Here is a 13,344-nt window from a genome sequence, read left to right on the forward strand (position 1 = left end):
CCCATTCAGGGGGGTGCAAGCCCCGCTTGTAGGCCTGGGGCGGGGGGACGCCCACACTTGTCTACCTGTGTTGTCCAATATGTTCACCACTGGCCACTGGCCACATGTGGCTACTGAGCCTTCGAAATGTGGCCAGTGCAGATTGAGATGTGCCATAAATGTAAAACAGTATGAAAGGGAGAATGTAAAAAAAAAATCATTAATAACCTTTTATGTTAATTACAAGTTGAAATGATAATATTTTGGATATATTAGATTAACATGGATTATTACAATTAAGTTCCCCTGTTTCCTTTTACTTTTTTAACATGCCTATTAGAACATTTAATATCACAGACCTGGCTTGCATTTGTGGTTGGCAGTTGTGCCTGACCCTGGCTTTACTGGACAGTGCTGGTCTGTGATCATGCCATGCTTTTGCTCCTTTGATTGTCATGAGCAGGCTGGGGAAGTTGGATGCCACTACACACACCCCTGCACACACTGAAGATTTCAGGATGGGGTACAGAGTGAGTAGCACCTGGCACACTCCCTTACCTTCTCTCTTTCTCCTGGTTCCAGCCCCCAGCCCAAGCCTTCATCAACTGTGGAATCCTCTGGAACTTAGAGGCCTGACATCAGCAACTTGGTCAGAAGTCCTCAAAGGTAAATCCCTGATTCACAGCAGAGCAGGGTGGGGCAAGGTGAGTCAGTGCTTAGCATTTAGTCATACAGGTTCAGTTCTGGAAACTTCTGAAGCTACAGTTTTGGGGGACCTGTGATTTCCAATAAAGGAAGCCAAGGCCGTGGTCTTCAGAAACTATCTTTTTCAGCAGGCCTATCTGGGCAAAGGAGATGAAAACATAAAAGTGTTTTATCATTGTGCTTTCAAAAAGATCTTTTTCTGTTGGCTGGTATAGGGCTTATAGTATATTGAGATCCTTTGTGATCTGGACAGGCTTCACTACCTGCCCTCATTGATGGGGACAGGAGGAGTAATCATTTAGAAACCAAAAGTTAAAATCCTACCAAGTTGAGTTACTTGAGACATCTAAGTGTGAAGTGCTGAGGGGCACAGTTGAACCCCTAAAATCTAGCCAGGTTTTGCTACTTTGCCCTGTCAACTTCCAGCTTCTCTAATGTGGGCTGGGTCGGCGTGTCTTCTGTATTACTGCATTCCAGCTAGGTAATGTGTGTGCAGTCCAAATGGATGTCATTTTGGGCAGAGTCCATGTCCACTCCTACGGTCTCAGAACATTCCGGAATTTACCTTTCAAGGCTGTTTCCCTGAGCCCCACACTCACTCAATAGGCACCAAATCATTTTGTGAACCTACTCTATTGCGTGCCAACAAGAGATTATCTCCACCCTCTCCTCACCCGCAAGAAGCTCATAGAAAGGCAGGATCCAGCCCAAAAAAGGACAATTCCTCTGTTTTTGCACCTTTTTTTTTTTTAAGATTTTATTCATTTACTCATGAGAGACACACACAGAGAGAGAGAGAGAGAGGCAGAGACACAGGCAGAGGGAGAACCAGGCTCCATGCAGGGAGCCTGACGTGGGACTCGATCCCAGGTCCCCAGGATCAGGCCCTGGGCTGAAGGCGGTGCTAAACCGCTGAGCCACCGGGCTGCCCTCCTCTTTGTTTTTGACGGATATTGAAGATGCCAGGACCCCTTGTTGGCCTCATCTGGCTTCCAATAACCAGGCTGTCAGCAGAAATAATACCCACCTTCAAAATTAAGACTGGCCACTGTTGAAACGATTCATGATACCATACTGAGGCTCTGACTGTGCCTGTCAGTTAGGGACAACTAGACCCTGCTTCTGTCCCCAGCACCCCCAGCACAGTGGCTAATTTATAACAGCCACAGCTAGATACACTTAGTGGTTGCTGACAAGCAAACAAGCCCCTTAAGACAACGTCTGAAGGGGAAATTCCAGAAAGGTCTTGTGCTGTGGCAGCACTAAAGGATGAGTGGGGGCTCCTTGGATCTCATATTTGGAGGAACCCATGGCCATTTGAATGTTGAAGTTCTGGTGTGTCTATCTGTCTCACAAGCTCCTTTTGTATTTCCCCTGGGTAGGTAAGGTAGGATCTTGATTTCTTTGGGAACCTGGCTTGGCTGGTTTTGGGGTATGTGCTGGAGCTGGTTCCAGCTGTGTGAGAGAAGGTGAAGCCTAGAGCAGACAAGCCAGGGCTGGTTAGCAACTTTCCACTGTGTCAGGATCCCCAGAGAGAGGCTTCCCAAGTCCCATATCTTGCCTTTGTTATTTGTTTTTAAGTCCATAGAATTTTCCTTTTATTGAGCTTATTATAACTTACATACAGTAAAATTTACCTTTTTTTAATGTATAGGTCTGAATATATATAGTTTCATAACTAACATCAGCGTCCAGATATATAGCATTTCCATCATCCCCCCAAATTCTCTTGTATCTCTTTGTAACACATTCTAGCCCCCAGCAACCAGCAATCTGCTTTCTTCCCTAATACTTTTACCTTTTCCAGAATCCCTTATAAAATGGAATCACAACACTACGACTCAGAGAGCCGTTGAGCCTGGCTTCTTTCACTAACATAATGCATTTGAAGTTCATCAGCACTGTCTTCTGTACCAGTAGCTCCATCCTTTCTTATGGCTGAATAGTATTCCACCATGTGGCTGGACCACAGTTTATTTATCCATTCTCCCATTGAAGGACATTTAGGTTTTTACGATTTTTTAAGATTTCATTTATTTATTCACAAGACACACAGAGAGAGGCAGAGACATAGGCATAGGGAGAAGCAGGCTCCCCATGGGGAGGCTGATGTGGGACTTGATCCCAGGACCCCAGGATCAGGACCTGAGCCAAAGGCAGGTGCTCAATCACTGAGCCACCCAGGTGCCCCAGGACATTTAGGTTTTAAAGGCGGTTGATAATTACAAATCAACCTTTGATAAACATTCATTCATGAGCTTTTCTGTGAACATAGGTTTTTATTTCACATAGGTATTCCAGCAGGGGTGAGATTGTTGGCTTATACAGCTGTAGAGGTCTTTTTGACGAAGAGAAGCAGAGTTGAAAAGAGTAGTGATGCATCTTTTAAAAAAAAAAAACAAAGGCTTTATCATCATCCTCTGAATCACACTGTACAGGAGCTGAGTGCTTACCATACACACTGAGTGTGCTAAACACGTTACACTTCAGCATTTTGCTCACTGGGTGACCTCAGGCAAGTCACATGACCTCTCAGAGCCTCGATTTTCCCACCTGCAAAATGCAGTCCAACCCCATAGGACTATAGCAAGGATTAAGCGAGTTCATACACATGGAGCATTCAGAGCCGGCTTGGCACATAGTAGGGCCATGTCGGCGTCAGCTGTTATTACAATGTTCATTTCCTGGCCCCTCTCAATTTCATCCTCATAGCAACTCTAGGAGTTAAGATCTATTCTTATCTCCATTTATAGAGGACACACCTAACGCTCCAAGAGATTGAGCAAGTTGTGCAAGATCATACAGGCAGTACATAAATAAATAGTCGGTCCAAGATTTCAGCTGAGGCTGACTGATTTCAAACTCACCTTCTTAGTTCCTCCATCAGCCAGGGTTCTCCCAAAAAAAACAGAACCAGGGTATATGTGTTTGTGAGTGTGTGTGTGTGTGTGTGTGAATTATTTATTTTTTTAAAAAGAGGGGATCCCTGGATGGCTCAGCAGTTTAGCGCCTGCCTTCAGCCCAGGGCATGATCCTGGAGTCCTGGGATCGAGTCCCACATCAGGCTCCATGCATGCAGCCTGCTTCTCCCTCTGCCTGCCTCTGTGTGTGTGTGTGTCTCATGAATAAATAAAATCTTTAAAAAAAGATTTTACTTATTTATTCATGAGAGACACACACAGAGAGAGGCAGAGACACGGGCAGAGGGAGAAGCAGTTTTCATGCAGGAAGCCCAGTGTGGGACTCAATCCCAGGGACCCCAGGATCATGCCCTGGGCCAAAGGCAGACACTCAAAAAAAAAAAAAAAAAAAAAGGCAGACACTCAACTGCTGAGCCACCCAGGCATCACCTGTGTGTGTGACTTAAAAGATGTATTTCAAGGCACAGGCTTACATATCTGTGGGCACTGGCTAGGCAAGTCTGAAATCTGTAGGGCAGACCAGCAGGCCAGAAACTCTTGGCCAGGAGCTGACACTTCTTCCTAGAAACCTCCATCTTATTTGCTTTTAAAGCCTTCCAACTTATTGGACGAGACCCATCCACATTATACAGGGTCATCTCCTATACTTAAGTCACCTGATTATAGATGTTGACTTAACCACATCTACAAAATACTTTTACAGCAACAGACTAGTGTTTAATTGAACATCTGGGTACCATAGCCCGGCCAAACTGATGCATAAAATTACCCCATTTTCTCTGAGTTGAGAGCTCAAGATTTGCTGAAGTTTCTGTGGAGGTCACCTTTCCAGTAACATTTTGAAGTGTCCAGTGAGTGTCCAGGTCAAAAAACCTTAAGGACAGGTGTTGGACTTATTTTGTGTATTTTGGGAGGCAGACAAAAATTCCTGAACATAACCCAGGCTTACTCAGGGAAGGGGGTTAGTCCCCAGCCCTAGGTTTGCCTGCAATTACAAAGACACCCAAAGCCATGTGAAAGGCCTTTGGAGATGGCCACATCTGTATCTCCAAATCTATACTATAAAATACTAGCATAGAAGCATGAGGAAGTCCAAGAGCGCTGGATTTTCCTTCATGATGAGAACTCTCCTACTATTTACTTGCGTAACTTTTTAAAAATTGAATTATTTCCTCCCTTTGATGGTTCAGGACCCCTGCTGTACCATACTAATGGATGCCTAGCCCAGACCAGTCCTCCCAGGTTGGCAGTATGTGCACTAATCCAGACCAGACCTTTCTGATACAGTTACCCTTGGTGGGGTCAGTGAGTGGCCAAGGATGGCCAGCGTGACTCAACTGGAAGGCAGGGGAAAGCCATGATCTTCTTTCTCAGAAGTCTCAGCTTATACCAGGGCAGCAGTCACAAGAAGTGTTTTTGCTGTGGTGCTGCCAGGAAGGGGGTGGCTGAGCAGCCCATTATTCACCAAGATGGTTAGTCACCCCTTTAAAAGTACTTCCTCTGTGCCAGGTCAGTCCTGCACACCTTGACTTACAAGGCAGGTACAACTGCTACCCCCATTGTACAGATGAGGAAACTGAGGCCCCAGCTGGCTCAGTAACCAGCCCAAGGTCATGCAGCCAGGAAGTGCTAAAAGTGGGAATGAAATCTGCTGCTGGCTCCAGAGCCAGTGTCACACACCCTGACCTCCTAAGCAGTTCTCCTAGGAACCTTCCACCTCAGCCACCACAACTGCCTACCCCTTCTCAGGTGATACCCCATTCTGAGCCTCCCTTCCCCATCAGCCCTTTGACCACAAGCACCCCAGACTCTTGGAGCCAAAGGGGATCATATTGCCCACAAGTGAGGAAACAGAGGCCCTGAGAGGTATATGACACACCCGTGTCCCCCCAAATCATAAATGTAGTGGGGAGAAAAATAAAGCAGGTGCATTAAAAACAGGAATATTTATGAAGCGTCCACTGCGACTGGGTTCCAGATACTGGCAACTGCAGGCTGGGAGGGAGGTGGATTTAGCAAGAAAACCAAAGAACAAGATAATTTTGGATTTCAGTGGCAGGTGTTCTTAAGAGAATACTAAAGTGAAAGGCATGAGGAGCCTTTTTCCCTGGAGGGAAGATCTCACCAGGGCGGTGAGCTTTGGTCCTGGGGCCTCACCTTGCTTTGTAGGAACCCGTATGGTGAGGACAGGCACAGTTCTGGGGCTCCTAATTGTATTCTCCCCACAGCCAGGAAAAGAGGGTGGGTAGGTATTTTTATTCCCCTGTTACAGAAGTCGGGGTGGGGGTACCTAGGGCACCGCAAGGTTAGTCAGCTTGCTCAGAATCGCCCCGGGAGGGGGGTGCTCCGTGAGCAGTGGGCGAGCAGTTCTGTCACCTGGGGAAGGGCGGGGCAGCCTTGAGGGGCGGGGCCGCACGCAGCCCCGCCCCTTCCCGAGCCTCGTGTTGTAACCTGTTGACCCAGGCTCGTCGGCCTGGTCCGAGAGGGCAATGAAGGAAGGTCGCGATTGGCTCCCCGCGAAGTGGGCGGGGCCCCCGCAGCTCGGTGCGCGCGCCGCGGGGAGGCGTTGCCGAGGACGGAGCGGGAAGGGGCGTGGCCGCGCGCGGGCGGCCGTTGGCGGCGCGGCCCCGCCCCGGACGTCGCGCGTCGCGGACTGGGCGGCGGCGATTGGTCGGAGCGGTGCGGGGGGCGGGGCGGAAGGTTCTGGAGGGGGCTGGCGGGCTCTGGAAGCTTCCGCCGGACGGGTATATAGGGTCCGGGACGGGGCGGCGGCGAAGCCGGGGTACGGCGACAGCTGGGCGGCGGGCCGCAGGCGGGGGCTATGGGCAAGGACTATTACCAGACGCTGGGCCTAGCCCGCGGCGCGTCGGACGAGGAAATCAAGCGGGCTTACCGCCGCCAGGCGCTACGCTACCACCCGGACAAGAACAAGGAGCCCGGCGCCGAGGAGAAGTTCAAGGAGATCGCCGAGGCCTACGACGTGCTCAGCGACCCGCGCAAGCGCGAGATCTTTGACCGCTACGGGGAAGAAGGTGCGTGCGCGCGCGGCCAGGGGCGCGCCCCGCCGTTTGACAGGAGGGGAAACCGAGGCCCGGCGGCCGGGCTGTGGCAGCCCCGGGGGACGCCCCGGGCCCGGTGGGCGAGCGGCCCCCGCCCTCCGGCCACGCGGGCCTCCGCCCTCGGATTGGCGGCCGTCCGATGGGAGGAGGAGTCCTGGCCGCGCTGCTTGCCCAGAAGCTTCTAGCACGTCTGCGGTCGCCCCTCCCTAGGCTCCTCCACCCACGTCCCCGAGCAGTGCTGGGGGTGCAGTGCGGACGGAGGGGGCCACTGAGGCTGAGCCGGCCCGTAGCACCGCGCCCTAGCGGGCCGGGGCGCACCTGGGCGGAGGTGGCAGGCCAGGGCGTGCAGGGGGGCCGGGGGGGCCTCTGGCTGCGCGCCGGCACGACCTGCGAGTGGCGAGCCTGCGGGTGAGCGCGCCGATTAGCGCCGACCTCGCTCCGGGGCCCCTGTGAGGGCGGAGTGAGGTAATCCCCGTAAAGTGCTTACCTAACCTGGTGCCAGACACGTAGAAGGCAGCCAGCGCCCGAGCGCAGTCCAGGTGCAGGGAGCGGCGGGACCCGCCTCTGCCCGGCCTCCTCGGCGCAGGCCTCTCAGGCCAAGGGAAGGAAGCTGTCTTGTCCAGTTGCCCGTGGATGACTCAGACTGGTTTCTGGGCTGGGTCTTAAGAAATGAAGTGGCTTTTTATGTAAGGATGGTGGCAATTAGTGCCAGGGTGTGAGAATTTGAAAAGCTGCATTTATGGTTTGGCTTTCACTTGTGCTCCGCACACATCCTTAGCTCCCAAGTATTTCTAAGAGTAAACACTGAGCACAGATTCTGGAGGGGGTTTCTTTTTAATCTGATCTTTTAATGAATTTTTGGTAAGTTTTCATATCCTTGAGGGGAGGATAGGGCAGTCAAGAAGTGGCAGGAATTTGGTGGCCCCTGGAGAGGGCACTTGAGCCCTTTGCCACTGCCCTGGCACAGTGAAGTACCTGGAGGGGGGAGTCCCAACTCTGTTGCTGCAGTGGGGGGTTAAAACCTTAGGGTTTTTCCTTACTCTCTTCTGATAGGCTAATAAAATTCCTCCCCCTCCTCCCCATCATTTATGGTTCTCAAGCTTTTTTCTTTTAGTGAGAGAGAGAGGCTCACTGCCAACCATTTCATTTCTCCTGATTTTGCCTTTCAGGCCTAAAGGGTGGTGGCCCCAGTGGTGGCAGCAGCGGTGGTGCTAATGGTACCTCTTTCAGCTACACATTCCATGGAGACCCTCATGCCATGTTTGCTGAGTTCTTCGGTGGCCGAAATCCCTTTGACACCTTTTTTGGGCAGCGGAATGGGGAGGAAGGCATGGACATTGATGACCCATTCTCTAGCTTCCCCATGGGCATGGGTGGCTTCACCAACATGAACTTTGGCCGTTCCCGTCCCGCTCAAGAGCCCACCCGAAAGAAGCAAGATCCCCCCGTCACCCACGACCTTAGGGTCTCGCTTGAAGAGATCTATAGCGGCTGTACCAAGAAGATGAAAATCTCCCACAAGCGACTGAACCCCGATGGAAAGAGCATTCGCAACGAAGACAAGATCTTGACCATCGAAGTGAAGCGGGGGTGGAAAGAAGGGACCAAAATCACCTTCCCTAAGGAAGGCGACCAGACCTCCAACAACATTCCAGCTGATATTGTCTTTGTTTTAAAGGACAAGCCACACAATATCTTTAAGAGAGATGGCTCTGATGTCATTTACCCAGCCAGGATCAGCCTTCGGGAGGTAGGCTACTAATTAGTAGGGTACAGTATGGAGGGAGATGGTTGGTTTTTGAAGCTGTTGGGTATCTGCTTGACAGATCTTTCTGAGCACTTTGGAGCCAGGCTTGAAGGGTAAAATAAGAGCAAAAATAAGACTGACCAGGGTTCTGTTTTTCCAGAGATTAACATGCTAGCTAGTGACCTGGGTAGATCTGGGGCAGGGTCTTAGCTGCAGGGGCCTGATGGCACTTCCCCTCTATCAAACAGCTTCTGGGCAGGAATTGAGCATCCTAAGCTATTTTTCATCTAACGTTCTCTTTGCTCTTCAAGGCTCTGTGTGGCTGCACGGTGAATGTACCCACTCTGGACGGCAGGAGCATCCCCGTCGTGTTTAAAGATGTCATCAGGCCTGGCATGCGGCGAAAAGTTCCTGGAGAAGGCCTCCCCCTCCCCAAAACACCCGAGAAACGCGGGGACCTCATTATTGAGTTTGAAGTAATCTTCCCCGAAAGGATTCCCCAGACGTCAAGAACCGTACTTGAGCAGGTTCTTCCAATATAGAGCCACCTGTGTCTCCCAAGGACTAACCAGGGACCTTTCCAGAGCTCAAGGATTTCCGGACCGTTCCACCAGTTGTGGACCCGTGAGAGGGCGGGAGGGCCCAGGGAGGGCTTTCGTACTGCTGAATGTTTTCCAGAGAATATATTACAATCTTTCAAAGTCGTGCACTAGACTTAAGTGGTTTTTCGAGCGATAGGGCTGCAGGTGGTGGGGACAGCAGGAAAAGGCATTCCAGTCTGTGCCACTGGGTCCTGCAGCCCTCCCAGGATGGGCGCACACCCTCCCCCAGGCCCTGCCCATGGACCAGAGGCAGACCCACAGCTGGACTTGACGCGTCTGCAGTCCCTTTCCTTGTGGCCGATAGGTGGTGTCAATCTGCCGTCTCGGTTATCATACCCTGTACACTCCTCAGTTTCTGTTGTGAGATCAGTTCGTGTTTTATTCTGTATTTGTCTCCCATGTCTTGCTCTTCCCCTGAAGAATCCTATTTTCTCTTTTGCCATCTCAAATTGAGAACCAACTTAAGATTATTTTTGCAAAACTGCCTGGCCGGCACCCACAAGCAATACCTCTTGTTCCAGCAGGACCAAGGGAGCCGGCCTTGTGTGAATGGGTTGCACAGATGCTTCTCCCTGAAGGGTGAGGGGCCCTGGACAGAACAGGGGACTTTCTCCACCCCTGACTCTGAGACCCAAGTGCACTCATTTATGGGTCACACACTTTTTTTTTTTTTTCCTTTTTTCTGTAAGGCAATCTTTTAGCACGCCTGGGACTTAACCAATGGCCCAGGTAATTTTTCATTTAATGGACTCTGGACTCAAAAGGATTTGATCCTTTTGAATTTTGCACAGCTCTAGATATAATCCCTTTTGATAAAAGGGTCTTTGCTTCTGATTACAGGAGCACTGTGGAACGACTGTAAATATGTTTTTATAATTGTGTGTAATGTTGGTGTGCCCTCAAAGGAAACTAGTCCACGGCAGCTGCTGCTCTCTGTACAGGGCCACGATGGAATTCAGAAGGAACCTTGGGAGTTGGGGAGGGTGCCGGGTTGGAACAACTGTCTGTTCCCCACAGGCCAGTCTGGTGCTCAGATCTTTAGACTCATTGTAAGTTGCCACTGCCAACACGAGACCAAAGCGTGTGACTTGTCAATGTGCAGCACGACAGCATTAAAGACTGATGCTAAACCTCAGGGGAGCGGTCCTGCGACTCTGTTTGAGGGTTTTGCTAATGGGCTGGGGTGGTGGCTGGGCATCCCTCCAGATGCAGTCAGGGTGGAAGGGAAGGGCTGTGGAAGGGGGTGTGGGTACAGAGGCAGAAGTCCTCTGCAAGAGAGAGATAAGTCTCCTTTCCTAGGCTGCATGCAGAGTAGAAAAGATCATCCCACCCGGACTTGATCCAGGCACCCAAAGAGCCCTGTGGGTTTCAGAGCTGATTTCAGGAAGATTGGGACAGAGTTTAGCAATTCCCTTATGGGTCTTCCAGTTGCTGGGGCCCAGGGGAGGTGCATGGTCTGCCCTTATGATCCCTCCTCCACTCCTTTCTTGCTAAGACAGGCTGGGTGTCAGGCAGGCCCTGGCCAAACCAGACTGGAATTCCAGCCCAGAGCTGACCCCGCCCTGGAGAAGACCCATTTCCTGCCCTGGCTTCATTGGCAGGCCACTGAAGCTTCTTTTCCTTTGTAACTCTTTTTTAAGGAACTGGTTTTATTACAAGGTAAGTAATTACATGGGCTTAAAACAACGTATTGCTACTTTGCTACAAAATGTCTTAAACTAAAAACAGTGTGTTTAAAATCACAGGAGGAGTGGCTTTCCCTTCCTACTGAAACATCTAACCACTGAAAACGGTGTAGGAGCTGTGCTGTCCAAGAGAAGCTTCTGTAAGTGATGGGAACGTTTTCAGTCTCCTTTAAATGGAGATGCTTTGAGAGTCCATAAAATAAATTCAGTTTCTCCATTCCCATCACATTGCAAGTGCTCAGCAACAGTCACAGCCGGTGGACAGCACAAATCCAGAGGACTTTTCCCCCCAGTGTAAGATGTGGCTTTCTTCTTAGAGCAAACGCAGTGAGCCCAGAGGACACCGTCCTAGTTGGGAGGGACCCTGCATGTCTGAGCCAAAAGAGACTTACTGAACTTGTAAAAAGAACCTACCTAGAGCTGTGCAGGAGACTCTGGGTTTCTTTAGGAAAACCACCTGGTGAAGAGGGTAGAGGGCTTGGGTGGACGAAAGGCCTGCCTCCCAGATAAGCATTATTTTGTCATACTGGACTGAGTTGTGGGTGTCCAGAGGTGTCTGGTGTGTGTGCTGGCAGACCTTCCTAGCTTCCTTGGCCTCCCTTTAATGATTTGCTTTCCTTTTCCCACATGGGCTTAGCACGTTTCAGAGCTCCTTCCACATTGGTACATGTGGAGCTGCCTCCTTAAGCCACCTGATCTGAATCCACCATACCAGCAGGGTCGCATTTTAATGTGATTTTAAACAGGACAAAAACTCAGAAATGTGCATTTGACCTGGGAAGACAAGTTGAGTCCCCTCCCTCCTTTGGGCCTGCAGTTCCTTTTCTCCTGTCCTAGTATAGACAAGCCATGGTATCAGATCTTTTTCTTTAGAAAAAAAATAAACTTTTTGTGCATTCTCTGGGATCCTGTTTAAGCCTAAGCATAATTTCTAAATTTCTAGGGTTTTTTCGGCGATGTAATCACAGTACTAAACTCTAGGGGATGGAAGGAAAATCCTCTCTCCCACCCTGCAATTCAAGTCCATCCCCAACCAATGTCCCCAACTTCTTTCCTGAGAATGAAGTACCTTTCCTGAGATGTTGCACAAATCAACTTTTCTTTTTTACACAAATGATATGTACTGTACAATCTGTATTTACCCCCTCACGTATGAGGGAAATAGCGTGCTTCCTCATTCCTGTTACTGTATGCCTTTATTCTGCTAGGATAATATGTACCTGGGTGCGAAGATCCCAATCAGCGTTTGGTGGCCCCTACCTCTCCCTTGGACATTGTTCTTGCTTCCAGACTGGAGTCCCAGGACAACCGCTTTCTAGCTATATGACCTTGGGCAAGTGACTTAGCCTCTCTGTGCCTCAGATACTTCAACTGTAAAACAGTCATAATAATAGTACCTCTTCCAGGGTTGTAAGGGTTTCCAGAGATGGAGATAATACACACCAGGACCTGGCACAGAAGAAGTATTGTGTGTCAGCATGTGAAGTTTGCCTAGTCCACAGCTGGAAACCCCAAAGACTGAGGTGAGTCCAAGGTCTTTGAGGGTAAGTGCTCTCAGCTCATCTCCAGGAACCCAATTTTCAGATGATCCCCTGAGACACTCAGCTTGAGAACGCTATACCTGAAGCAGGCTCACTCCCATGCTATCATGACAACCAGCACACTCAAAAGATTGGCAGAGCACCAGACTCCAGAGCTGAACAGCAGCCCCCAATCTGAATCCCAACTCTGCCACTCTGCTGTAGTGTGTCCTCGGGCAGGGGACTTCACCACTCTGAGTCTCAGTAGACTCCTTTAAAAAACAATGAGGGGATTCCTGGGTGGCTTAGCAGTTTAGTGCCTGCCTTCCGCCGGGTGTGGTACTGGAGTCCTGGGATGGAGCTGCATGGAGCCTGCAGGCTTCCTGCATGGAGCCTGCTTCTCCCTCTGCCTGAGTCTCTGACTCTCTCTGTGTCTCTGATGAATAAAATCTTTTTTAAAGAATAAAAAAATGAGACAAATGAGGTGGAGATTTCATAGTGGTCTAAGTGAAACATAGGCAAGGTAATGCATCTGGGAAGCAAGGAACATGCCGTTATGAACTTGGCTTCTGTGCATCCTCAGGGGGTGCCAAGTTCAAGGTCTGATCACTGCAAATCCCCTGAGCAAATGACAAAACCTCTAGGGTCTCAGGTCCCTCCCACACAAAACAAGACAATCACCACAACTCTGGCTTCTTACTGCCCCCAAGTTAGAGCTCAGACAGCTAACACCTGAGAAGGCTTCTGTGCCACTGGCTTGGCCCAGAGCAAGTGTGCAATTCACATGAGCAAATATTTTTTTTAATTCATTTATGATAGTCGCACAGAGAGAGAGAGAGAGAGGCAGAGACACAACACAGGCAGGGGTGCAGGCTCCATGCACCGGGAGCCCAACGTGGGATTCGATCCCGGGTCTCCAGGATCACGGATCACACCCTGGGCCAAAGGCAGGCGCCAAACTGCTGCGCCACCTAGGGATCCCCTAACATGAGCAAATATTTCTAAAGCACTTAGCAGAAAGCCTGTCTCAAGCTGTCTTTAAAAAAAAAAAAATTTTTTTTTAACTAAACTCTACACCCAATGTGGGGCTTGAACTCACAATCCCCAAGAGATCAAGAGTCACAGG

The 13,344-nt window shown here is 50.1% G+C and overlaps 1 protein-coding gene and 1 long non-coding RNA gene across 4 annotated transcripts in view; one reads left to right on the forward strand and one right to left on the reverse strand.

The window, feature by feature from the left end:
* The window catches only part of DNAJB1 (DnaJ heat shock protein family (Hsp40) member B1), a 30,472-nt gene extending 20,324 nt beyond the window's left edge, over nucleotides 1-10,148 (forward strand). For 2 of the 3 annotated variants that reach the window (XM_072786980.1, XM_072786981.1), the window contains 3 exons: nucleotides 562-645; nucleotides 7,834-8,414; nucleotides 8,723-10,148. In XM_072786980.1, coding sequence (XP_072643081.1) covers nucleotides 7,923-8,414; nucleotides 8,723-8,953 — 723 coding nt within the window. In that variant the 5' untranslated portion in view covers nucleotides 562-645; nucleotides 7,834-7,922 and the 3' untranslated portion in view covers nucleotides 8,954-10,148. Of the gene's footprint in view, nucleotides 1-561; nucleotides 646-6,323; nucleotides 6,638-7,833; nucleotides 8,415-8,722 lie in introns of those variants that run through there. The other variant, XM_072786979.1, reaches the window with a different exon arrangement.
* On the reverse strand, nucleotides 572-6,126 carry LOC140610670 (uncharacterized). Its single transcript, XR_012012239.1, has 2 exons — nucleotides 5,763-6,126; nucleotides 572-3,066 (listed from the first exon to the last, which is right to left on the reverse strand). It is a non-coding gene; the product is annotated as an uncharacterized lncRNA (long non-coding RNA).
* Nucleotides 10,149-13,344: the final 3,196 nt, after the last annotated feature.

This window comes from Canis lupus, chromosome 19 (genome assembly GCF_048164855.1).
Source record: "Canis lupus baileyi chromosome 19, mCanLup2.hap1, whole genome shotgun sequence".
Lineage (NCBI taxonomy): Eukaryota > Metazoa > Chordata > Mammalia > Carnivora > Canidae > Canis > Canis lupus.